This window comes from Mauremys mutica, chromosome 4 (assembly GCF_020497125.1).
Source record: "Mauremys mutica isolate MM-2020 ecotype Southern chromosome 4, ASM2049712v1, whole genome shotgun sequence".
Classification (NCBI taxonomy): Eukaryota; Metazoa; Chordata; order Testudines; family Geoemydidae; genus Mauremys; species Mauremys mutica.
The window spans coordinates 91174970-91200316 of NC_059075.1; the positions used below are offsets into that span (position 1 = coordinate 91174970).

Consider the following 25347-nt stretch of genomic DNA (forward strand, 5'->3'; position numbering starts at 1 on the left):
TTGCCCAATATTTTTACTTTTTCCTCATCTGTCTCATCCTCTCATATCTTTATAAGTTGTGCAAATGCCCTTCCTCAGTGCTGCTAGATATAGATTTGGAATTGCCACTTGGCTTTCCATGGTAGTCAATAGTTTTGTTCCCTTTGCTGTTTTCAGTGGTAGAGAAAACCCTTCCTTCCTCAGAGATGCAAGTGGGTTTGAATCCTTTGCTGTTCTCACACATAAGATTTCCATTTTGTCAATTCTTCACCTCTCTATTTCATTATAATTTTGGGTTTTTTTATCATTTGACGTTTTATTTTAAAAAATCATGGAAACTGTAACTTGCCCTCTCCTTTATGCTTCCGCTGTCTCCTCCAACCTAACTTCAGAACTGTTTTTGAATCTTCATAACCTGCATTACTGAGGCCAATTATTAATCACAGAAAACTGTATTTACATCCTATCTGTTTTCACATAAGTGATTTCCAGACTTCTCCAAGATTCTTGGCATTCTCTCAGAATCCAGCCCTCCTTGCTCAGAGTTCACCACTGGTTCTCTGCAGATTCCTAGCACCACTTCATTGGTGGGGTTACACTTTTTAAAATTTAATAATTATTGTTTGTTTTTATTAATGCTAGGCACAGGGAGCACCTCATAGTCAATGAAACACTAGCCTTTTATGTTACAGATATAGCTATCTGAGGGTTAAATACTGTTGAAGGAACTGTTGTATTCAGGCTCTACCTTTCCTAAGTGATAGGAGGTCCTTCACAAACTCTGCAAATGTATAACTTCCATCATTAGTTCAACAGTAAGATTACATATTTCAGTCTTAAAAAGGAGCTTTGTAATGATGGCTTCAAACAATTTTTCTTTTTTAAATTGTTTGTTTCAACAGATGAAGAATGTTATACACGCTTATGCCGGTGTGGTGGGAAGTATACGGTCTCCAGAAATGAAGCTGAAGAGGTTTCCTTGGTTTGCTGTGACACATGTTCATTAATTATAGAGATCCTTCGATGAAATAACAGTTGTTCCACTTGCACGTGTTGGTTTCATTCAGCTGAATAGTCAGTGGACAGACTCTGTTAGTAAATGTTTCAGGGAAAAGGTGCGCTAGCACACTGTCAGGGCTGAAAAGGAGGGCTTAAATCTATTTTAGGTTTTAACCAGAAGACCTTAAACAAAAGAGCTGTAAGTGGTTCAGTTAATCAAATTAGACACATTTCTGTACTTAATAGAATTTGAACTGTCCTGTGAAAATGGTGCTTGTCCTGTTTGTTTTCACGGATTTGAAAACTGTCCTTTTCCTGCCCGAAAACTGAGTGCTTTCATCATTTAATTAATTTATTTACATTCCATTTGTAGAAGTAGCACTGAGCTTTCTGGTTTAGATGCCACTCCTTTCTCCATAAGATTATAGCAGTTGTAGCTGGGGGACTACCTTCAGAGTAGCTAAATCTCACATTACCATCAAAGATGACAAAAGTTACCTTATAAACACTTAACATGAGAAGTATTTTTCTGAAAACAAAACTGTTACTGGAATTGGAAGAGAATGGAGATCAGCCTAATATGTTAAAAGGAGGGAAGGTAAAATTCCTAGGAAGCAGCTGCTGTACAAAACAGTGGTCCTGTGCCTTTTTAAAAAATGGTCAAAGCTTTTTGAGCAATCTTACATTATGCATATGCAACTGAATTGAGGGGCTTATGTGCACAAAGTTGTTACCTCTTTCCTACATATCGTGTTAGTTGACTCAGTAGATAAGATCAAGGCCATGTAATAGTTCAGTGACATCTCCCACATATTAAGGACTGCATTTCTGCAAATGTGCTGTTTAAAGTGTTGCTAATACACAGAGTGGTTCTGCCACCTCAAGAATTTGCATGGTGACTTGTGTCCAAGAAACAGCTTTGCAATCATAGCTTTGTTTAAGTCATTTGGACTTTTAATTTAACTACATTTGTAATATTTTATTAATGGAAACTTGAGCGTAGGTCCACAGTAGGATTTAGGCACCAAGTCAAAAATCTAGATCCTCAAAGCCCCTGCTCAGCTGCTGCCTAACCCGGCATGTGGCTAAAATCTCTAGGTGCCTAGGTTGCCAGTGGTGAAATCCCCAACGTGCCTACATTTCTGTGAGTGGACAAGTACAAAGCCACCTAAGTCCTGACACCGCTGAGCTACTCAGGCTCTGATTTGGTAGGTGTTCTTAGAGTCTGCCTAAGAGCATGCCTACTTGATTGGACCCCACATAAAACAGGGTGGGTATAGCAGTCTCCCAATACCCAGTAGCTGAACACTCACCTGGGATCTGAGTGATCTGGGTTTAGGTCCCCACTGTGCTTGATCTGGAGCAAGGACTTGCACCCAGGTCTATCCCATCCTAGATGAGTATCCCAATCACCAGGTTATAGGGTATTGTGAATGAGTCTCTCCTGTTGATGCTGTTCTACTTAAATAGACTGGAACCTGGGTCTCACAGATGAATATCCTAACCACTGAGCTATAGAGTCACTCTCTCTGGCCCAATTAATAATGGCCATCATCGCTACTTAATTTTTTTTATGAGAAAAGCCTGACCTGGCTTAAACTCTCACTTATGGCTGTGAATCCCTAGTGAAGATGGGTGCCCAGCTACCCTTGAGGGGCAGGGCAACTCATGCTGTATATGTTCTGTGGAATGTTACTGAAAAATGACTGCATGGGGTGTCTGAGGACATAAAGTATCTAACAGAGAAACTGGTACATTTAGCTGTGTGAGGGTCAATGGCTGTATTACAGACTGATTTTTAATAGAATCGGCATATGACAGGGATGTGCTCTCACCTGCATTATTATTTAATGTTCTAATAGACTATCTGATTGGGGACAATATAGGAGGTGGGAAACTTAAAGATTCATTTTCTGAGGATCTCAAGTGTTTGGATGATATTGCCTTACCTGGTATTGACCAGCTAATGCTGGAAGAACTGCAAACAACTGCAGAATCTATGGGACTTCAGATTAATGGTTATAAAACCAAAGCCTTGCATGCCTCCTGTAAAATGGAAACAAAGGAACTGCCAGTGCAGCAAGTTGATGTCAATGACACTGAATAGGTGAATAGTTTTATCCATTTGGGTAGTCAGTTGACAACAGGAAGTGCTGTATCCAAAGAAGTCATATGTTAGATTGGTTTTAAATTAACTGCATTTCACCATCTTCAGAGCCCTCTATTTGGGCAGCAGGATATGTGTGTTACAATTAAGAGTTCAATGCAGTAGTGATGATAACTCTGTTGTATGGAGGAGAAACATGGCCATTAAAAACAACTGAAAGAGAATACTAGACAGTTTTTAGTGTCAAAAGTTACGGCATATTCTTAAAATCCCTTACTTTTGCAACAAACTAGATGATCCTGGCAAGTTGCAAAAGTTAGCACCAATGGTGGGGTCATGTCCAATGTGAAAAAGGAGGTACACTTTTACAGAAGATTAATAGAGCTGAGGTTGAAGAAAGCAGAGCATGAAGCCAACCATGAATGAAGTTGGAAGATACTATTTTGAGGGATTTAAGAAGCCTAAATCTTCCCAGCCTGACTCTTGCTGAAGGAAGAAAACTTGCAAGGGACCATTCAAGATGGAAGTCCATTCTATGTGCCACCAAAGCTACATCAGAGCCATGTGAATCTGCTGCTGCTTATGCCCCACCACTCTCCTTAGTATTTTGTTCTGCTTAGTTTGGGTAGCCTCCTGACTCAGCTTGCTGCCTTCTGTTAATACCATTCTTAGGTGCTTAGCTCTCCCCATGCATTGTATAGGGAGACTGGGTACCTAAAATTAGGCATTGTGATGCTGAGCCAAAATCTCCTGTAAGGGTCTAGCCCTTATAGTATAAGACACTTTCTTGTGTGTAAAGGGACTCACCATGAATGGTTAAAGAAAGCTGAATAACTTATTCTGTAATTACAACAGCATTTAATTTCCATAACTGACTTCAGCATATGTTTTATTCTAGATGTTAATAAAGTGAGACTTAAGCTCAAAAAGTCACATAATGTTTAATTTATTGTAAATACATCGTTTCATTCAATCAGTAAAAAAAGCTATTAAAGCATTGTAAGACAGTTAAGTAAACTGGCAGAATTCACTTATTAGTTCTCTTAATCATCCAAAAATCTGTGACCATTGGGGCTAGCACGCAGAAATCCAAAATCATTCAGAGGCCATATCTGTAAAATGAAATATGGTAAAAGTTACTTGATCATTGATTAAAACTCTAATTTCAATATTGCACACACCCATTTATCCAAATACCCTGAGCGACATAAGAAAGTTTCAGGTAACTGACCAGATAAACAGAGTGCTATTTTGTGGTTCAGTTTCACTGATGGAGAAATGTGGGGAATAAAGGGAGTAATGCTGATGTTTGCTTAAGACTTTGTACTTTATAAAAGAGTAAAATAACCCAACTTTATTAAGTTTAATATATTTTTGGTGTTTTAATAAACTGCTGTGGACTGAATTCTCTTTTTTAAAAAAACTGATTAATCACAACCTGACACACAGACATTGTCAGTTGCTGTTGAAACTGGATTCAGTCTCAGTAACTGCAAGTATCGCCTCAGAACCACTATACAGGTATAAAGCCATCGATTAGTGATAAGCCTAATCGAGACGTTACTAGCGGGTGATTAACTAACAGAGCTAAATGAGAAAGATGTGTGGTTTCAGATAAGTAGGATTATTCGAAAACAGAATGTGGATAAGTGGAATTATATTGTATTTCCATACTCTGTCCTGTTATATATACACACACACACTTTACACTTATCACCTTTTAATTCTTTAGTTGAGATGAGGATACCGCAATAGGAACATTTCCTTCTTACTTCTCAATCTTCTTTTTAATACCCTCCATATCTGACAGTCTGTATTATAGGGTAATATCGTAGTAATTCTTCCTGCTGGCTGGAGGCAGAACAAAGATTGACAGCCAGCCTGGGACCAGGACCACCCTTCTGTGGGGAACCGAGAGTGATTGCTTCCAAAACTGAAAAATATTTACTGAATATATTAGTATACGTCACCTAACTTGGACATATGAACCTCATAACACAGCCTTAGGAAGCTTATAATCTGAGATAGCGGAGAAAAACAACTTCAGTTCTCAGACAAATGAATCTACGCTGGGTGGGCCAGAATGTTGGACATGGAGAGTATTAGAAAGAAAATTCACAAGTAAAGAGGAAGTTTTCCTTTCTCACCACATCCTACCCCCACCCTTGTGTCAGACAGTCCATATTGTGGGGAGTGGAAAGCATACTCAACTTTGGGGAAGAGGGGGCAATTCAAATTGTTTACACGGGAACTGGTCTTGGGTTACTGCCGGGGCAGCATATTTTGCAGTACCCTTCTCCTGAATGCTGCATTGAAGGAAGAAGAGACATCAATGCTGTAATGCTTCATGAACAGGTGCACTGATGTCCATATAGCTGCCTTACAGATTGCACATTAAGCACCAGACCTTTCTGCCCAATAAGTTGCTGAACTCCTTGGAATAAGCTGTGAGGTTCTCCGGTGGATTTGCTCCAGATGCTCTATAAGCTTCAGTAAAGGATTTAGAGGCCTGCCTTTTAGCTGAAGAGTGATATAAGTGCAAAGTACTCTGCTTATATTCCTTTCATACCATTCAGTCTCGTTCGGGAGCCTAGGACTGGAGCAGAAAGAAGGCAAAGCTGGTTCTTGCAACCTGTGGAAATGTGTTTTCTTTTGGACTAAATTATGAGTCCATCCAAAGAATCATTTTGTCCTTATGGAAAATGCATACATAAGCCTTCACAGACAATGCTCTGAGTTCTGATATCTCAGCTAAAAGGGGGGTGACTGCTCCTAAGACCCATTTTGAGAGATAAAGTAGGTCAAAACAATGTAGTGGTTCAAATGTTTGTTTTGTTAAGACTTCAGGACAGGAAGCTATGTACCACAGGAGGACTAACGAAGTGTGGTGCTAACTAGAAATCTTAGATTCCTTACTATTCAAAACACTTCCTGTGACAGCGACCTTTATTGGGCTTGATACCCTTAGCCCACCCATCCTTAGGACCTCTGAGATACCAAGACAGACAAAGTAAAGGATATTAATGTGTCTTTTGTAGCGTCAGTACTGGAGTTTGGGTCAAGTGATTGAATATTTTGTTGGCAGACACTTTTTGTGATGCCGGAAGAGGACACCCAACTGAGTATCCCAGACACCTCAGTTCTCCCCTTTCAGTTTCCACGCTTCGTTCTAGCAGCAGTTTTGGGTTCTGGATCAGTTCCTGGCTTAGACTTCCTTCCCAGGTTGGTAATTTCAAAGAGGGTTTATCAAGTCCAAGACCCACAGATTGCAGGACCAGTGAGGGGTGATCAGGCCCACTGTGGATTGCTCCTTTAGAATCTTTATTTACTGCCCTTGCCAGTAGAGATACAGGAGGAAAGTTGTAAAATAAGCCTTATGAGCCTATTGCTTCCCCTTCTGGTTCTTGTCTCCTGGTCTGGTTAATGTCTCACCCTCTTTTCAGTTTTCTCTCGGGGTCAAGAGCTCTGTGTCTAAACCCCTAACTTTTTTTACATCACCTGAACTGTTCAAGGATTTAGACTCTTCTTCCCCCTTTCTGCACCTGCATCCAGGTCCATCCTCCTGAATCAGCATGCTGTTGCATGCTCCCTCCTTTATGTGGATGGCTTTCAGATAGGAGATGATGCTCTGATCAAATCAGTAGATTAATTGCTTCCTAATGGAGGGAGGAAGACTTCCTTTGTTGGCTGACACACGCATGAGCAGCAGGTATAATAGGCTAGGGAAGGCTAAGCCTCCCCTGCGGCTGCCACATGCTGGTTGTGAGGTTTGCAGGGGGAGTTTTTGCTTATTATGCACCATGCAGGTTCCAAGGCGACTGAAGAGGCGGTATGTGCTACTCAGCTTCCTGGGTTCATCAGTAATCTTCCTGGACATAGGTCATTTTGATGGTATCTGTATGATGCTGATGCTGGGGCTGTTGATGGCCCGTAGCTCTAGCCACTTCATATTCCTCTTCTCCAAAATGAGCCATGTCCCTCGAACTACTCTGGGTGGCATTGCTGGTAATAGTGAGTCTTACTGATTCTGAAACCAGGTACTCCTGTTGGAATCACAAAGAATAAGTCCATCACTTGAGGGAGGATGTGACTGACCTGAGATCAGTGATTCTCTAATCCTGATTGGTTACAATTTCTTTTCTATATGGTAAGAGTAATCCTAGAAATCTCCTTGGTATCCAGGATCATTCCTAAATGCAGTAGTCCTTGGTTGGAAGTGCCTCTTCTCTATGTTTGCAGAAACCCATGATCCTGTAGGTCTCCCGTGGATCCTGAAGGACAATCTGATAGAGATACATGTGTATCCTCTTTCTGACAATGGCTGCTAAGTCCACCTGAATCTTGTGGGATAACTTGTGGGGTAGTCACTAGTCCACAGAGAGTCCTGTCCTGAAAATGCTTCCAATTGTAACAGAGCACAGAAATTTTCAGTGAATATCCCTGATTGGCACACGAAGATAAGCCTTTTCAAAGTCTGCTGAAGTCATGAAATCTTGGGTGACAGAGCTGCAATGACAGACTTCAGGATTTCCATCCAAAACTTGAGAGATCTGGTGGATTTGTTAAGAGACTTAAGATCTACGATGGCTCTTGTGTTCCTATTCCTCTTTGGGACAGAAAAGAATACAGTACACACCACAGAATGTCTTGCTGATCCTGATTCTACGGCTCAAATGCTGAGATGTATGTTTGCTTTGTTTGGTACTTATTTGTTCTCTGTTCTGGGACAGTTCTCTGTTCTCAAATTGTCTTTGAGGAATTTGATAAGTTCAATAGCATAACCCTGTAGAACTGTCCCTAGTACTCACCTGCCTGATGTAGGTGTCTCCTGTAAGTGGACAAACTTCTGAAACCTCCTCCTCTCCCCCCTATTCCATCCCAAGGTAAGTAGTAGTGTTGGATGCTGGGCAAAGAGTCAGGTAGATGATTTATAGTTTGATGCAGGTCTTCCAGAAGACCACTATTTGAAGTTTCTTGATCTATTGAAATGGGACCATCTCCCTCTTCCAGATATGAAGTCTCTGTGGATTTCTTGTGGGCTGCATTTTTCTGTGTAGGAAGCTTAGCTTTGCTTAGGAGCCCATTAAACCTTGATTACTTCTTCAAATAATGGGGATAATGGAACACACAATTCTTCCTTTGCTTTAGTTGGAAAATAGTTCTGAAATGCTTTTCTGTTTTTTTTTCTGGGATTGGTGACCCACTGAATGAGAGTAGGATAAAACAGGTTTGCTCTAGCAGGCAATCTGGCTCAAAACCCCTCTGCCAATAGAGGGTTTAAAAAAATGATTTAAATCAATTCTCCATGAGTTCAGATGATTTTGATAGTCCTGTCCTGAAGGACTCTGCTACAAAGGGGAGATCCTTGGTCTGCCTTCTGCCCAGGAGTGGAGGCAAAGATGTCTGGGGTTCTCCATGGTGAGGCACTCCAGGCCCTAGGGTGGCTGTTAATCTTTTGTTCTGCCTTCAGCCAGCAGGGAGAAGTGGAATACCCCCACAGTACAGACTGTCTGACATGGAAGACAGGTGACTTTACACCAGGGGTCGGCAGCCTTTCAGAAATGGTGTGCCGAGTCTTCATTTATTCACTCTAATTTGTTGTATGTAAAGTAAATAAGGTTTTTTAAATGTTTAAGAAGCTTCATTTAAAATTAAATTAAAATGCAGAGCCCCCTGGACCGGTGGCCAGGACCCAGGCAGTGTGAGTGCCACTGGAAATCAGCTCGCGTGCCGCCTTCGGCACATGTGCCATAGGTTGCCTACCCCTGCTTTACACCAGTCATGATTGCTCAGGACATGCATAATTTAAAAAAAATAAATGATAGCAACTGAGTTTTGTTCATTCTTTTTTAAAAGTAAAGAAGAAATATTCTCTCTAACTACACTATGGTGTTATGCAGATTACTGTACATTGATTTATAGCTATAGCAGTGTTAGACATCTCTATACTTCAAAACACTGTTTTAGGAAACTATTAACTCATTCTTGCATGTTACACACCATATGCTTTATTCTCATCAGCAGAACATTAATAATCATCAGTTGGCAAAAGGCCACCTCAAACTAGAAAATATAATACTAAGTGGCAGTTCTCTAATCTTGTCACAGTGACTGGAGATTTTTCAGTAAGATGACTAACACTAGATTCTCACTAAAATAATTTAATGGGCTCACTAGCTACATATAAATTTTAAGTGGGTGATGTATTAACTAGCTTTGTAATTTTGCAGGTTTGGGTCAAACTTTAGGCCACAACCACTACCCAACTTATCCTTGTGGTTATTTGTCAATATCACAAAATCACTACACTGTTTAGAATAATCATTGTTCTATGCTCTAGAAATGCATGTTAAGACAAACATTCAGGGATGGAACAGCTAGAACTTGTAATGTGCCAGGGAGACACTGATAGCAAATGTTTTAATAACCCATAAAGAACAGAGGTCAGACAAAGCTGAGGGGGGAATGTTATTTCAGGTTTAGTAAGCAATTACTGATTATGGTCAGTAGTTGCAAGGTTCTCTGAAAAGTGAAAATGCACTCCTAACAATTCTAAGCTGCATTAATACACACAATATTTTTTTAACAAGAGTTGAGTCTTTTCTGAGCACATATGCCAGTTGTGCTGAATTGCAGTATGTGGCCTTTTTGTGGTATGTGGCAAATGGTGACCAGCAACCTTTCACTTTGTCCACAGCAGGATTTAAACCTAGTTTTCTAAAGCCTAGTACATGAACCCACTGAATTGTACCAGCTTGCTTCCTATAGTAATTGTTTAGAAAGAGAAATTAATCCTACTTCCTTATTTTTGATAAGTGATTAAATACAGTTGTACACAGATTCATAACGCAGACAGAAATAATATGAAAATATAATTAATAGGAAATATGGTTATAGAAATATAGGTTATATAAACAGTAAAAGTAAACTTACATAGCTTATTGTGTAACAAAACATTTAACAAGAGACTTGATTCATAGCTAGAAGTGAAGGGAAGATAATTGTGGTGGACCTGTCATGAGTTAAAGTTGGTTCAGAGATTTCAGGTTCACAATTATTAAGGATAGTGCAGGCGAGTCAGTGGATCTAGAGTTAGGTTCCTAAAGTAACTAGACCTGGAAAAGACAACCTCCCCCATATCACTGTTCTTTGCAATATGGAACTATATCTCAAATGATATTTTGTTTAAAATTATATAAAATAGCTAAACACAAAATGATATTGTTTCATCATTTTGAAAATATGATTACAAAAAATGCAAGGTGGGGATGGATTGTATTCCACATATGTGGAATGGGTATAGCTCAGGGTTAGGCAACCTATGGCACGTGTGCCGAAGGCAGCACACAAACTAATTTTCAGTGGCACTCACACTGCCTGGGTCCTGGCCACTGGTCCGGGGGACTCTGCATTTTAATTTAATTTTAAATGAAGCTTCTTAAACATTTTAAAAACCTTATTTAGTTTACATACAACAATAGTTTAGTTATATATTATAGACATGTAGAAAGAGACCTTCTAAAAATGTTAAAATGTATTACTGGCACGCGAAACCTTAAAGTAGAGTGAATAAATGAAGACTTGGCACACCACTTCTGAAAAGTTGCTGACCCCTGGTATACATTCATTTGCCAAATTGTTGACACAGCCTTAATGATGGTGATCATTTGAGGTGTACTTTTTCAAGTGAAACTATTTGTCTTCATCCCAAAAATATGGAGAGACTTTTCTTGAAAATCTAAAAGGTCCAAGTTGTTCTGATATTTATCCCCATTTACTTCAGTGATGTTGCTAAGGATGGGAGTAGACTTTTGCTTTTACATCTTTTAAAAAAAAATGTTTTAAGTAACTGGTTTTAGATCCTATAGGTATACCTTGAAGCAAATGCGTCCTCTTATCAGTCCATAAGGAACAGGTCCATAACACCTGGAATCTGTAGAATTCCTGAGATTATCTCCTTCTAACCAAACATGCCCTTTAGGCACCTATAGTTAGGGAAGATCAAAATACAAGTTAAACAATGTAGAATAAGAATGTGTTTCTTTAAAGGAAATTCAATCCCCCAAGATATAACCTGTAAACTGAACCCTTCTGTGGTTTTTTTTTTTGTCATGCCATAAATTAATACTTCTAAGGTCTCTAAAACAGTGCTAGATTAGGGGGGGGGGGGAATATTTCTAAGTATCTGGTCTATCACATGCTCCAGAAATGCTAGTTTGCAACAAAAAATCCAAAATGAAGATGTAAGAGGTTAGACCAGTATGACAGGGTCATTAATTTAATAGACTTCAAAAGAGGTCATTAGGATGTTGACTGAAAATCTGCCCTCCTGTCGCAGTAACAGCATGAACAGGGCAGCCACACACTCATCAACATCCTGGGGCCAGCACCAAGGCTAGACCTGTTAGTAGGCTCATGATGATCTAAATGGTAATTGATTGTGACATCAATTACGAATAATCTCATCATTTTATCGGAGTGGGCTTGTCAAAGTTCTAATTAAGATCACAGTTCATTCTATGTGCAGGCAGGATCCACAGCACATTATATTGCAATAATGACCATCACAAAACAGCAAGTCTCTTTTTACAATTTGAAAATTAATGATGGTGACCTTGTACTATATGACAAAGACCTTTTATTGCCTATATGTACTATGCATTAACTATATTACATGCCATAAATTCAGGACCTTACTAACTCAATGAAAACATGAGAAATAGAAACACAGTTGCATTCAGGGGTGCTGAAAGAATTTGTATAGTGGGGGTGCTGAGAGCCATTGAATCAAACTGTAAACCCTGTACACAATGGAAACCACTTCAAGCCAGGGTGTGCTGTAGCACCTCCAGCACTCCTAGTTCCAGCACCTACAGTTGCATTAGTAACCAAAATAACACAGTTCAGAGCTGCATACGTTTAACCCGTATGAAAGAATTGATTAAAAATATAGAGCATGCAATGACTAAGATTCATGCTGATAGGACAAAATAGTATCACTGAACATTTCACAACTTCAGATAAGGATAGGCGCTTAAAAGCAAAATAATTCTTAAACATTACATTTGATAATTTATATGCCTAAGAACCTAGGGTAGACTTAAATTTAACAAATACCAGTAATACTTCCTACCAGCCACTACAGAAAATTCCTGCTACCCAACCAGTCTTGACTTTGAGAGGGGATCCACTTTAACTGCCAAAAAATGAATATATGAATACACTTGATTAAAAAGAAAAAAGACCATAGTGAGATCCAATGAAATATGCCAATGGGCAGAACATATCACCAAAACAGCAAAGAAAAGCATAAAAGGATTTTACTGACAGGTATACAGAACAGAAGTAACTAACTAATGAAGGTGAAAGTCAGTAAAAGACAATCAAATGTCTAGAGTCCAACTGATCTGTGTAGGACATCCATCTCAGCATAAGTGCATGGAGTTTCACTCCGTCGCCTGTAGATCTAGGTTTTAGAATGTGCTGACACTTCCACTTTACTCAAATTTCCTTCATGTCTGATGCTACAGTTATGCTTTAAATGCCCCACTGCAAATACTTGTGCTATTTACTGTTACTGACAGTTTACCCATGCACAGCACTCACCACAACCACTTCTCCCTCCCACCCATAATTTACTGTTAGGTTCAGTACTGCAGTATTACATGCATAGGGGCAAAATGACCTTGCTGGTGTAATCCACTACCCAACATCTCCCAGAGCTACAAATGACACATCAAACTACTGTATGCAGTGTTGTAGCTATGTCAGTCCCACAATATTAGAGAGAGAAGGTGGGTGAGGTACTATCTGTTACTGGACCAACTTCTGTTGGTGAGAGAGACAAAGTGATCACTCTATAGCTGACCTATCAATCCTCATCCTCAAAGGAAACCTGCACAACACTTCTAAAAGACTTTACTAGACACCAAAAATCATGGACTGAATAGACACACTGGATTTATGGCTTATTACAGCAATCTAAACCCACTAACAACCCCACCCCCAGCTGCTTTACTGCCTCCCTATGATTGGAGCGGTGTTAACACACCACTTCACCTTAAATGGTCCTTTGAAGTGTGTGTTAACTACTTATGCTAAACAATCTGTTGGGCTGTGACATTCTGGTTAAGTTTCCCAGACCTGAAGATGAGCTCTTATAGAAGCATAGAAGATTAGGGTTGGAAGAGACCTCAGGAGGTCATCTAGTCCAACCCCCTGCTCAAAGCAGGACCAACAACAACTAAATCATCCCAGCCAGGGCTTTGTCAAGGTGGGCCTTAAAAACCTCTAAGGATGGAGATTCCACCACCTCTCTAGGTAACCCATTCCAGTGCTTCACCACCGTCCTAGTGAAATAGTGTTTCCTAATATCCAACCTAGACCTCCCCCACTGCAACTTGAGACCATTGAGCCTTGTTCTGTCATCTGCCACCACTAAGAACAGCTGAGCTCCATCCTCTTTGGAACCCCCCTTCAGGAAGTTGAAGGCTGCTATCAAATCCCCCCTCACTCTTCTCTTCTGCAGACTAAACAAACCCAGTTCCCTAAGCTGCTCCTCATAAGTCATGTGCCCCAGCCCCCTGATCATTTCCGTTGCCTTCCGCTGGACTCTCTCCAGTTTGTCCACATCCTTTCTGTAACGAGGGCCCAAAATTGGATGCAGTACATCAGATGTGGCTTAACCAATACCGAATAGAGGGGAATAATCACCTCCCTCGATCTACTGGCAATGCTCCTACTAATACAGCCCAATATGCCATTAGCCCTCTTGGCAACAAGGACACACTGTTGACTCATATCCAGCTTCTCATTGACTGTAATCTCCAGGTCCTTTTCTGCAGAATGGCTGCTTAGCCAGTCAGTCCCCAGCCTGTAGCAGTGCATGGGATTCTTTCGTCCTAAGTACAGGACTCTGCCCTTGTCCTTGTTGAACCTCATCAGATTTCTTTGGCCCAATCCTCTAATTTGTCTAGGTCATTCTGGACCCTATCCCTACCTCTCCCCCCAACTTAGTGTCATCTGCGAATTTGCTGAGGGTACAATCCATCCCATCATCCAGATCATTAATAAAGATGTTGAACAAAACCAGGACTGACCCCTGGGTACTCCACTTGATACCGGCTGCTAGACATCGAGCCATTGATCACTACCCATTGAGCCCGACAATCTAGCCAGCTTTCTATCCACCTTACAGTCCATTCATCCAGCCCATACTTCTTTAACTTGCTGGCAAGAATACTGTGGGAAACCGTATCAAAAGCTTTGCTAAAGTCAAGATATATTACATCCACTGCTTTCCCCATATCCACAGAGCCAGTTATCTCATCATAGAAGGCAGTCAGATTCGTCAGACATGTCTTGCCCTTAGTGAATCCATGCTGACTGTTCCTGATCACCCTCCTCTCCTCCAAGTGCTTCAAAATGGTTTCCTTGAGGACCTGCTCCATGATTTTTTCAGGGACTGAGGTGAGGTTGACCAGTCTGTAGTTCCCTGAGGTCTCCTCCTTCCCTTTTTAAAAGATAGGCACTGTATTTGCCTTTTTCCAATCATCAGGGACCTCCCCCCATCGCCACGAGTTTTCAAAGATAGGGGCCAATGGCTCTGCAATCACATCAGCTAATTCCCTCAGCACCTTCAGATGCATTAGATCTGGACCCATGGACTTGTGCATGTCCAGCTTTTCTAAATAATCCTTAACCTGTTCTTTCACCACTGAGGGCTGCTCACCTCCTCCCCATACTGTGTTTCCCAGGACAGCAGTGTGGGAGCTGACCTTGTCTGTGAAGACCTAGGCAAAAAAAGCATTGAGTATTTCAGCTTTTTCTACATCATCTATCACTAGGTTGCCTCCCCCATTCATTAAGGATCCCACACTTTCCCTGACCTTTTTCTTGTTGCTAACGTATCTGTAGAAACCCTTCTTGTTACCCTTCACATCCATTGCTAGATACAACGTTGTGTTTTGGCCTTCCTGATTATACCCCTGCATTATTTTTATACTCCTCTCTAGTCATTTGTCCAAGTTTCCACTTCTTGTAAGCTTCTTTTTTGTGTTTAAGCTCACCAAAGATTTCACTGTTAAGCCAAGCTGGTCACCTGCCATATTTGCTATTCTTTCTGCACATTGGGATGGTTTGTTCCTACGCCCTCAATAAGGCTTCTTTAAAATACAGCCAGCTCTCCTGGACTCCTTCCCCCCTCACAGAATCACAGAACATCAGGGTTAGAAGGGACCTCAAGAGGTCATCTAGTCCAACCCCCTGCTAAAAGCAGGACCAATTCCCAACTAAGTCATCCCAGCCAGGGCTTTGTCAAGCCTGACCTTTAAAACCTCTAAGGAAGGAGATTCCACCACCTTCCTAGGTAACCCATTCCAGTGCTTCACCACCCTCTTAGTGAAAAAGTTTTTCCTAATATCCAACCTAAACCTCCCCCACTGCAACTTGAGACCATTACTCCTGTTCTGTCATATTTGCCTCCCAGGCGATCCTGCCCATCAGTTCCCTAAGGGAGTCAAAATCTGATTTTTCTGAAGTCCAGGGTCCGTATTTTGCTACTGTCCTTTCTTCCTTTTGTGAGGATCCTGAACTCGACCATCTCATGGTCACTGCTGCACAGGTTGCTTCCTCTACCAATTCTTCCCTGTTTGTAAGCAGCAGGTCAAGAAGAGAACGGCCGCTGGTTGGTTCCTCCAGTAGTTGCACCAGGAAGTTGTCCCCAACACTATCCAAAAACTTTCTGGGTTGTTTGCACTGCTGTATTGCTCTCCCAGCAGATGTCAGGGTGATAGAAGTCCCCCATTAGAACCAGGGCCTGTGTTCTGGAAACTTCAGTTAATTGTCCGAAGGAATCCTTGTCTACCTCATCCTCCTTGTCCGATGGTCTATAGCACATGCCCATCACGACATCACCCTTGTTGCTCTCCCTTCTAAACTTAGCCCAAAGATCCTCAACAGGCTTTTCTCCAGTTTCATACTGGAGCTCTGAGCAATCATCCACTCTCTTGCATACAGTGCACTCTGTGTAAGATCGAAAGCTTGTCTCTGTCCTGAAGAGAAGATAATCCAATAAAAGATATCACCTCACCCACCCTGTCTCTCTAGCATAAAACTGCTGTCATTTGAAAGGAATATCAGAAATATCAAGTGCATAAAGGTAACAGGCTCGATTGGCTATAGTCCAATGAAAAAAAACAGGTCCTAAAGACCTGAAAAAGAGTTCTGTATAAGCTTGAAAGCTTGTCTCACCAACATCTCCCCCACCTTGTCTTTTTAATCAATCCTTGGTCATGCACAGTTCTGAAACTGTCTCACACCCTAGGCAGTGATATTGTCTGATCATCAGGACACAAATAGCCCCTCTCCCTCCACCTCACTTCATTGGTCACCATGCTCCTTCGCTTTGCTAACACATGGCAAAGCAGAGAGCTAAGCATTCATTAGCAAGATAACAAGTAGGGGTTGGTGGGATCAGGACTCATAGAACAACTATGCACAAACATCCGTAGACATTCACATGTGCTCCTGAGCAGAAATTATCTCACCTCTGGCCCATTTGTTTCCTATACAGTGCTATAAATGTGCTTCACTGGTTATCACAGTTTGCATACTAGAGAGCATATTTGCAATGAAGAATAGTCTTACACCATGAAATACACAATGTTGGTAACTTTTAGAAATCCTGATGGAAAGCATGACAGAACTCTGTGTTAGGGGGCTTATTCCTTCACCCTCTCACTTCCCTGGTCCTTCTCACATGAACAGAGAGCAACAATACCCGAAGTCCAAAGGCGCAAACAATTCAATGTTTATTGGGGTGAACTTCCAGCAAGCATGATTCCAGTTTCCTTCCTCAGTGTCCCCCTTCCCAGCTCTGACACCACAAAGCCTTGCCTGTATCCCTGTTTCTGTTCCCATCCCCTGTTCCCATTTCCCCCTTTAGCAAAACATGATCCCAATTCCCCCATCCCCAGTCCCTGTTCCCATTTCCTCCCCCACCCTTCCTGCTTGACTGCAGACTATATAGTAAAACTTGAATTCTGCTTAGCTATACCTTAACCAATCATTTTACTGAAATTTAACTAACCAATCCTAACATACTGTAACATGGTTATTTAACCAATTATATCCCACCACCGTAATTGGTTTACACCCAACAAAATTAATTATACAGCAGACAGAAACAATCACAGAACCAGACAGAGACCATGCAAATAAACATACAAAACAATACAGAAGTGAGGATTTCACAACTACATCTATACAGACATAAGGATTTTCCAGCTGTATCTATTGATAAGTGAGTTCCTGCCAGACAGGATGCTATCAAACTAAGTTTCCTTTTACATCTTCTAGACTCTTCCCTTTCTCTGGAGGTGATAGGAATATCAGGACAGGATTGTATTCCTAATAGCACAATAGCACCTTATTTCAATGTGACTAGTTTGGAATGTGAGGATGTGACCATACACTTCCCAGCTTATGGCTGCCTAACTACATCTTAGCTGAAGGCCTTAGCCTGTCACAGTAAGAGAAGGCCATTACACAGACAGACTGTGATTTTAATTCTTTCTTTTATACCTCTATAACTAGCTAAGTGATAAGAATGCACCTAAATTCTTAAAGTATAGGCCTTTACAGACAAGCCTGAATATCTATATCCTAACACTCTGCATATCAAAAACTGACTTTAAAGTATTGTCAAAATCTAAAAATAATAAGAGTATAAGACCTTTATATGGTGTGTGTCCATCATCTAGGCACCTCACTACAACCAAGAATTAAGACAGGCCACAATCAATAATTTTAAAAAAAGTTGTTTATGCCCCTTAAAATAACAGCTAAAGCCCCAGTCCTCCAAAGATTTATGCAGATGCTTAACTTTACACTGAGTCAATCAGTTAATTCCAAGGGATTATTTAAAGTGCATAAAGTTACGTATGTGCATAAGTCTTTGCAGGATCAGGACCTTTGGCCCTCCTAATGTTAGAAGACAGGGAATTCCAAAGCTCTTTAGCAAAAAAATGGCTTTGCTCATTCTAGACTATACTTTCAATGCCAAAAGTGTAGTACCATTCTTACCAAAGGGTCAAGAAGATATATAAGGCGAGAGAAGATCAGCAAGATATCGGGACCAAGTCTACTGAAAGCTTTACATTTTAACAGCAGATCATCAAAACTGACCTACAAACAGCTAGTGTAGAAGACAAAGCAATAGGTAGACTAAACTCTCCCTCTGTACATCCATGACAGGAGTCACACTGCTTCATTCTGCACTCACTGCAGATGGTGGATCAGCCGCTTAGCCTTCTATGACAAAATTAATTGTATCTAAATGCAGAACCAAAAATTCCAACTGTTAAATTCACATTTATCCTCGGAACAAGAATGTGATAGAGAAAATCAAACTATCTAATATCACTATTGCTAGTATTCTCTCATCTTAGGCATAGTCTACACATAAAGTTTTACTGGAATAACAATGTCAGCTCGGTATGTAATTTTTTAAAATCAACACAGTTGTACCAGAAAAGCCCTAGTACAGGTGCAATTACACCAGTATAAGGTACTTTATAGTGGCATAGCTTATTTCACTTAGGTTGTCTAGAATAAAATATACTGCTATAAGCACTTTTACACTGATATAACCACATCTACGCTAGGGGAGTTCTTTCACATTAAGTACGTTGGCATAGTCAAAGTGGCAAAAGTTTTAAGTGTAAAAGGCCTTAGAGTTATACTGATTTTGTACTTTTAGAAAAGTAAGACTTTATAATTTATGTATTTATTTTTCAGAAATGGATAAAAGTCACAAAAGACCAGATTCTGCACCCTTACTCACATTGAGTCATATCTTACTATTCAATTAGTCTCCTTGACTTCAATTTTGTTTTGTGTATGAGGTGCCTGTATTGATTTCTGTGGGAATAGCTGAGGAGTAATGTGCTATGTACAACATGAACAAAGGTGGAATCATCTAACATCAAAAGAATTTTAAAAAGTAACATTTACTGTCTTGGTGGATTTTCTCTATCATTTTTACGTGCATGTAAATATGCAGCAATAATTAAGTAGCTGTATTTTTTTCTAAAATAAAAAGCACAGAGAATTATACACTCATGGTCTTGTGGTCTCTTCTTTCAGAATTCTACAATAGCCTGTGCTTTTCAAAGGCTGAACTTTCATTAAGGTCACAGGTATTCTAATCACCTTGAGCAATATCAAAGTTTTAAATTTAAAAAGAACCCTAAATCATTCCCATTTTTTCTTTTCAGTTCAGAGGCTTCCTTCTTGAGCTATGATAAGAGCTAATCTCAGTGCTGGACAAAAGAATAAAGTCTCTAAGTTCTCATCTATCCCTACTGAAGTCTATTTAAGTGCCTCCTACTTTGGTACAAGCAACAAATGTAATTGCTTCATTGCCTGTGGGTGTTCATTTAACAAAAAAAAGCTTTTGTGAATAAACCACAGGTGTTAACTTTCTTGATTAAAGTGAAATATGATGAAAGAACCTACAATATCAAATGACACATTTACTAAGTACTAATAAAATGTATTTATTTGATTAAGTAAATTGCATCTAATTAAGGAAAAGCACAAGATCTAAAAGATCAACAGTTCTGTTTTAGTACTGCATATTTCATGTCTCACAAATGAAAAAGGATTAAGAAAAAATAAATTAATTATCCTATAACCTGCAGCATATATCTAACAAAGTTGGTATCAAATAGCTTAATGGGCATACTCTATTCATACACTGTTTATCACCTAATTGCATTCATCATTCTTCTGGGTTTACAATAAAGGTTGTTCACCTTAAAGCTGCCAAGTGGCCTAAAATGACATAAATCTACTTAAAAGAACCAGAACCCAATATTTTGGAAATCAGTTTTAGTCTCTACATTCATGTTATCCTTTTCCTTCTGCACTGGAAAAATCCTCACAGTAGTAACAAGTGCATGAGAAGTCAATGTATAGTAGATCTGATATCAATAATTATAAGTATTAATTCAGTTGGTTCTCTTCAGGTAATGTTATATGAGAACTGGAAACTGAAGATTTACTGAGTGACTGAACATTATTGCAGATTTGAATTATTTGAAATATTATATTTTAAGATACAGAACAGCAGCCATTTTGCCTTAAATTCATATGTATTTTTGAATATTTTATTCAGTTCATTTGACATATTGAGTGGTTTTACTGCAATAGCTGCTTATGAATAAAATATACCATTCCTAACCCACTATAAAATGGGTATTTATTTGAACACACTTCTGTGACCCTGATCTGTTCTATTATAATAAGGAAGAGTGACAATGGTGCAACAATAGTATCTTTTTATTTTAGAAATTAGTTGTGGTTAAATACTTACTCATATTGTGAATTAATTTCCCAAAATGTGAGTCATCTGATTGTTTAGGCAGAAGAACTAAGATTGTAAGTCTTGACCTATCTTTAGATTTTAATACTAAAATTCCATGTTACATCATATGACCTTCAAAGGAAACAATGTTAAATCATGGAGGCCCAGATCCTCAGTGAGAGTTAGGCACCTAAAGACCTTGAGGATCTGGACCAGAGTGCACTTTGATTTATTGGTACATCTCACTGCTTATGTATAACGTCCAGCAAGGATTTCAGTTGCAGCATTTTTCTATATTAAAAGGTGATGCTGGAAAGTTATTACAGTAAATTATGTCAAGATAATTAATTTACTATTTACTGTAAACTTTCTTTGTCCATTGTTGATTTTAATAAATTCCATGTAGCATGCACTAATAAACTGTATAAAGATCTAGCACTGTCAGCAATCTAAAAATCCCTTACTGAACAACCTTAATTTATCCCCCCTGAAAGCTAATGGGGTTGTACAGGTGTCACTGAAGGCATAATCTGAAGACAGGTGTAGCTGAAGGAACACTTCGGCCTGAAAAACCTCAATTGCTGGGTAAAAGTGAAAAATATGGAAATAATCCAGCTCGACTGCTAGAGACCTGGGTGGATTTGTGAGGAGGTAGGAAATTAGAAAAAACAAAAACAAGACCCATCTTTTTACTTGTAAACTGTGCACATTTCTAGAGGAAATAAGTGAGACATAATGATTATGAAAACCCACAATGCCATTTTTACAAAGTCAAATTTCAGACAGAACAGCATTTTAAAGTCAGGATCCTTAACTGCTCCAGAACCATTTTTCTGTAATCTTTTCCACAAGTGGCTTGAATGGGCCAAATTTTAAATCAAACACTGACAATGGACCTATAAAGTTTTTTATGAGCAAACATTTGTATACTACAAGCCCACGTTCATTTGTTTTATTATTACATGTCCTTTGGTATGAGCAAACTGGATTCACATACAACTGCCCCCCCCCCTTTTTTTTCCCCAAGCAAATACCTATTTGCATATTCCAATCATGTTTTGCTTGTATGGGGAAAAACTTGCTGGTGCAATTTTGGAGGCAAACTTTTAAAAAATTGGCCAACCTCTCTTTTTTTGTGCAGAAAAGTGATAGCTCTATATATTGGAAGGAAGTTGCACAAAGTTAGAGGTGTCTCAATTGGATTCTTGTTGAGATGGAAGTCAGACCAGAATAAGGGAGTCTTTAAAATATTGAAAAGCATATTAATAAGTCTTTTTATAACTTTTTTGGCTCATTTGCTAAGTTCAGAAAGTCTTCGAACATTCCACCACTGTTATGATTGCTTTGTAGTCAAGATCATTGTGGAATTCCCATCTCTGAAATACATAAGGCAGTCAGATGGAGGTCAGGAGATGCTTTCTTTCAACATCACTCTTCAGAAGTCAAGAAATAAATCAGATTCCGACAATGGTAAATAATGCCCCAATCCTAGAAACTGTTATGCATGTGCTTAACTTCACTATCATGAGAACCATGAGTAGCCTCACTTGAATTAATGAGATTACTTATGGCAGCAATATTAAAAACATGCATAAATGTTTGCAGGTTTGGGACCTACATATAGTTAGATCCAGGGTGGAGAGATTTAAACCACCTGATTTTTTTAAAAATGTTTAAATAAAGTTGAGGTTTTGAATAAATAAATTTGAAAATTTGCCCTACTGCAACCTTACATTAAAATTTATTATGAACTAATTTTACTTTTTTTTTTTTAAATGTACATAGGGTTTCAGATAGGATTGTACTTGGGGCATTTAGCCCATCCAGCCAAGGCTACTTTCTATTTGTAGAGTTCTAGATCAATCAGAACTAGCACGGGTATGTCTACCCAAACTGGAAATTACACCTCCAGCTCCACTATAAACATACCTTAGTCTCCACAAGTCAGTCATGAGCCTTGTGGAAAAAAACCATAGGTAAATATTGTGACAGTGAAGGTCCAGACACCCCAGGGGGAGAACAGGAAGTCTGAACTCCAAAGAATAAGCAATTGAAGCAACTGTTTGTATACAATTCTACTCTATATAAAAATATGCCAACTAAGGTATTTTACGAAAGTTTGTAATGTTCTGAACTTAGTGGTAATTAATATCCTGAGGGAGCTTTTTGCCCAGCTATAAGATTTTTGTCTCACTAGAGAAATTCGTACTTAGCACCCAAAGCCTGATAATTGTTAATCTGCATCTGAAGGTGAGCTGAAGAATATACCTTTCTCCCTAGAAGGATAATCTTTTTGGGGTCCTTATCCCTGGCCATTGACTTAGAGGATCAGGCTGGTAGTGAAGGTGAGTGTGAAAAGAAATATTCAAATCTTTTAGGGAGAACTTGGTATTTTTAGTCTGCTCTTTTAGACGTTGCTGAGGTCAATGTGGAGGGTCTGCCACAAATCTTTAGCAGGTTTGAGGATACCCTCATTTATTGGAATGGGAAAGCAGCCATGACAGACTGGATGAAAAATGTCAAATAATTTATAGAACCTTTCTTGATTGACTTCAAGGGATACGTCTGTTATTCTTTTAAGCAGGTCGTGAAAGGCCTTGAAAATCACTGTGGAGAAAATCACAATAACCACTTCATTGAGGGGGGGAAAGGATGTAGCCAAAGTGATGGGCTGATTCTCTCATTCCTCCACAAGAGCCTCCTCCTCAGAATGAGGCGCCTACTCAAGTTCTTAGACAAGTCCTTGGTTAGATGGCTGCACTGTCTTAGATTGTTCCTTAGGAGATGATCGATTCCTAGATCTGGGTCTAGATTAATAAGTATCCAGAGATGTTGAGTGTTCCAACCTGACCAGTAAGGCCAAAATTGCATCCCATAATGGGCAGGCACATGATGCCATAAAGGTGGAAATCAAGATGCTTGAAACCTCTCAGAAGCATGGGATCTATCACGAGAGGGGCTCCTTCTTAATCCCTTTCAGGAACAAGGCTGAGACAACAAAGAGAAAATCTAGGAGAAGCATTTCTACTGTTATGAAATGATGATGCAGACAAGCAGATTTTCCTCCATGAATGATGCAGCTCTCTGAGGAGTTGCAACAGGACAAGGAAATCCAGACTCCAATGCCTCAGAAACAGAGGGTGGTACTGCAGATGATAGTCATAGCAAGATTTTCATAATCTGTATCATTAGTTCCAGTATTGGAAGGGACACAGAGCAAGTAGAAGCTGGAGAAACATCCAAGAGTGGAGGCTCCACATCCAGCGTAACCAATATGTCCACAGAAGTTGTAAAAGCAATCTGTGTTACCAAAGTAGCATGTCAGTCACAGTGGATTGTTGATGTGATACCAAAGGGAAGAGCAGGATTCCAGTTTCTGAAATGACATGGTGTCGATCCAGTTTGGAAGGAGCTGGCTTGGAAACTTAGAATGATGAGACAGACTTTTTCTTGCCTAGTACCAGGGATGGTGACCACTGTCAAGCAACATCAGAAAATCCCTGTTCCTTCCTACCTCAGGCAGTAGGAGCCACTGACTGACTTGAGGAGGATGGAAGGGAAGGCTATGCATGCTTTTGAGAAGCAAGAGGTCTCTTAGAGACAGAAGACCTCCTAGCTCCTAGAATAGGTTTCAAAACAGTAGACTATTCTGAGGAAGAACTTCAGAGTTTAAAACACTCCTCTCATTGACTTCTCCATTAAAAACACTTAAGCGGGTATCACAAGTTGAGCTGAGCAGAAACATTTTTCTCATCCTGCAAGCATTGAGATTTTGAAACATTTTCCCATCCTGAATCAGGACAAAAAGTCAAAACCTCAAAAAAAATTGCAAACCAAAAATCTGAAAAAACATTCAGCCTGGGTCAAACATGTTTTGTTTCAGTAATTTCAAAACTTTTTTACTCACCCTCCTATAAAATAACTTAAATTTCTGAACAAAAAATGGACCATTTCATTTTGAAAATGTCAAAGCAGGTTGTTTTGACAATTTTGAAACCTTTTTCAAAAACATTTTTAAGCAGAAAATTCATCGAAACCATCCCTTTCCTGTGAAAAGTTTCTGTGTTGATAAAATGGCCTTTTCCTATGAAAAAATGTTTTACTGAAAAATTCCCTCTAGCTCTAGCCACAATCTGTGTACACCCATCACTCACAGACATACCTGATTCACAAGCAGGGCAGATTTTAAAGCCCAGAAATAGAGACTTAGCTATGACCTGCACCATCAATACAAAGAGAGTCAAGAAAAAATACATTTTAAAATGTTTTTTTCAAATGGGCACGAAGTAAAACATCGTACTAAAAAGCAGCAACACAGAGTATCTACAAACCCTGTCCTAATACTATCTAAGAGTATGTCTACACTATGAAATTAGGTCAAATTTATAGAAGTCTTTTTTTAGAAATTGTTTTTATACAGTCGATCGTGTGCGTCCCCACACAAAATGCTCTAAGTGCATTAAGTCGGCGTACTGCATCCACAGTACTGAGGCTAGTGTTAACTTCCGGAGCGTTGCACTGTGGGTAGTTGTGGGTAGCTATCCCACAGTTCCCGCAGTCTCTGCTGCCCATTGGAATTCTGGGTTGAGATCCCAATGCCTGATGGGGCAAAAACAGTGTCGCGGGTGGTTCTGGGTACATGTCGTCAGGCCCCTCCCTCTCTCCCTCCCTCCATGAAAGCAATGGCAGACAAATCGTTTCGCGCCTTTTTTCCTGGGTTACCTGAGCAGACACCATACCACAGCAGGCATGGAGCCCGCTCAGCTCACCATCACCGTACGTCACCTGGGTGCTGGCAGATGTGGGACTGCATTGCCAAACAGCAGCACCTCATTGCCTTTTAGCAGCAGATGGTGCATTACGATTGGTAGTCATTGTCGTCGTACTCCTGGGT

The 25347-nt window shown here is 39.8% G+C and overlaps 2 protein-coding genes across 23 annotated transcripts in view; one reads left to right on the forward strand and one right to left on the reverse strand.

Annotated features, from left to right (window-relative positions):
- The window catches only part of DNAJC24 (DnaJ heat shock protein family (Hsp40) member C24), a 64179-nt gene extending 59692 nt beyond the window's left edge, over positions 1 to 4487 (forward strand). For all 5 annotated transcript variants that reach the window (XM_045016049.1, XM_045016046.1, XM_045016047.1 and 2 more), the window contains one exon: positions 882 to 4487. In XM_045016049.1, coding sequence (XP_044871984.1) covers positions 882 to 1006 — 125 coding nt within the window. In that variant the 3' untranslated portion in view covers positions 1007 to 4487. The remainder of the gene's footprint in view (positions 1 to 881) is intronic.
- IMMP1L (inner mitochondrial membrane peptidase subunit 1) overlaps positions 4016 to 25347 on the reverse strand; it is a 77395-nt gene continuing 56063 nt past the window's right edge. For 16 of the 18 annotated variants that reach the window (XR_006579207.1, XR_006579201.1, XR_006579202.1 and 13 more), the window contains 3 exons: positions 10960 to 11070; positions 4803 to 5018; positions 4016 to 4197 (listed from right to left, as the gene is read on the reverse strand). Coding sequence is in view for 1 of the 18 variants with exons in the window: in XM_045016043.1 (XP_044871978.1) it covers positions 4129 to 4197; positions 10960 to 11070 (180 nt within the window). In the remaining 17 variants the exon portion in view is untranslated. The remainder of the gene's footprint in view (positions 4198 to 4802; positions 5019 to 10959; positions 11071 to 25347) is intronic. The other 2 variants (XR_006579206.1, XM_045016043.1) reach the window with 2 other exon arrangements.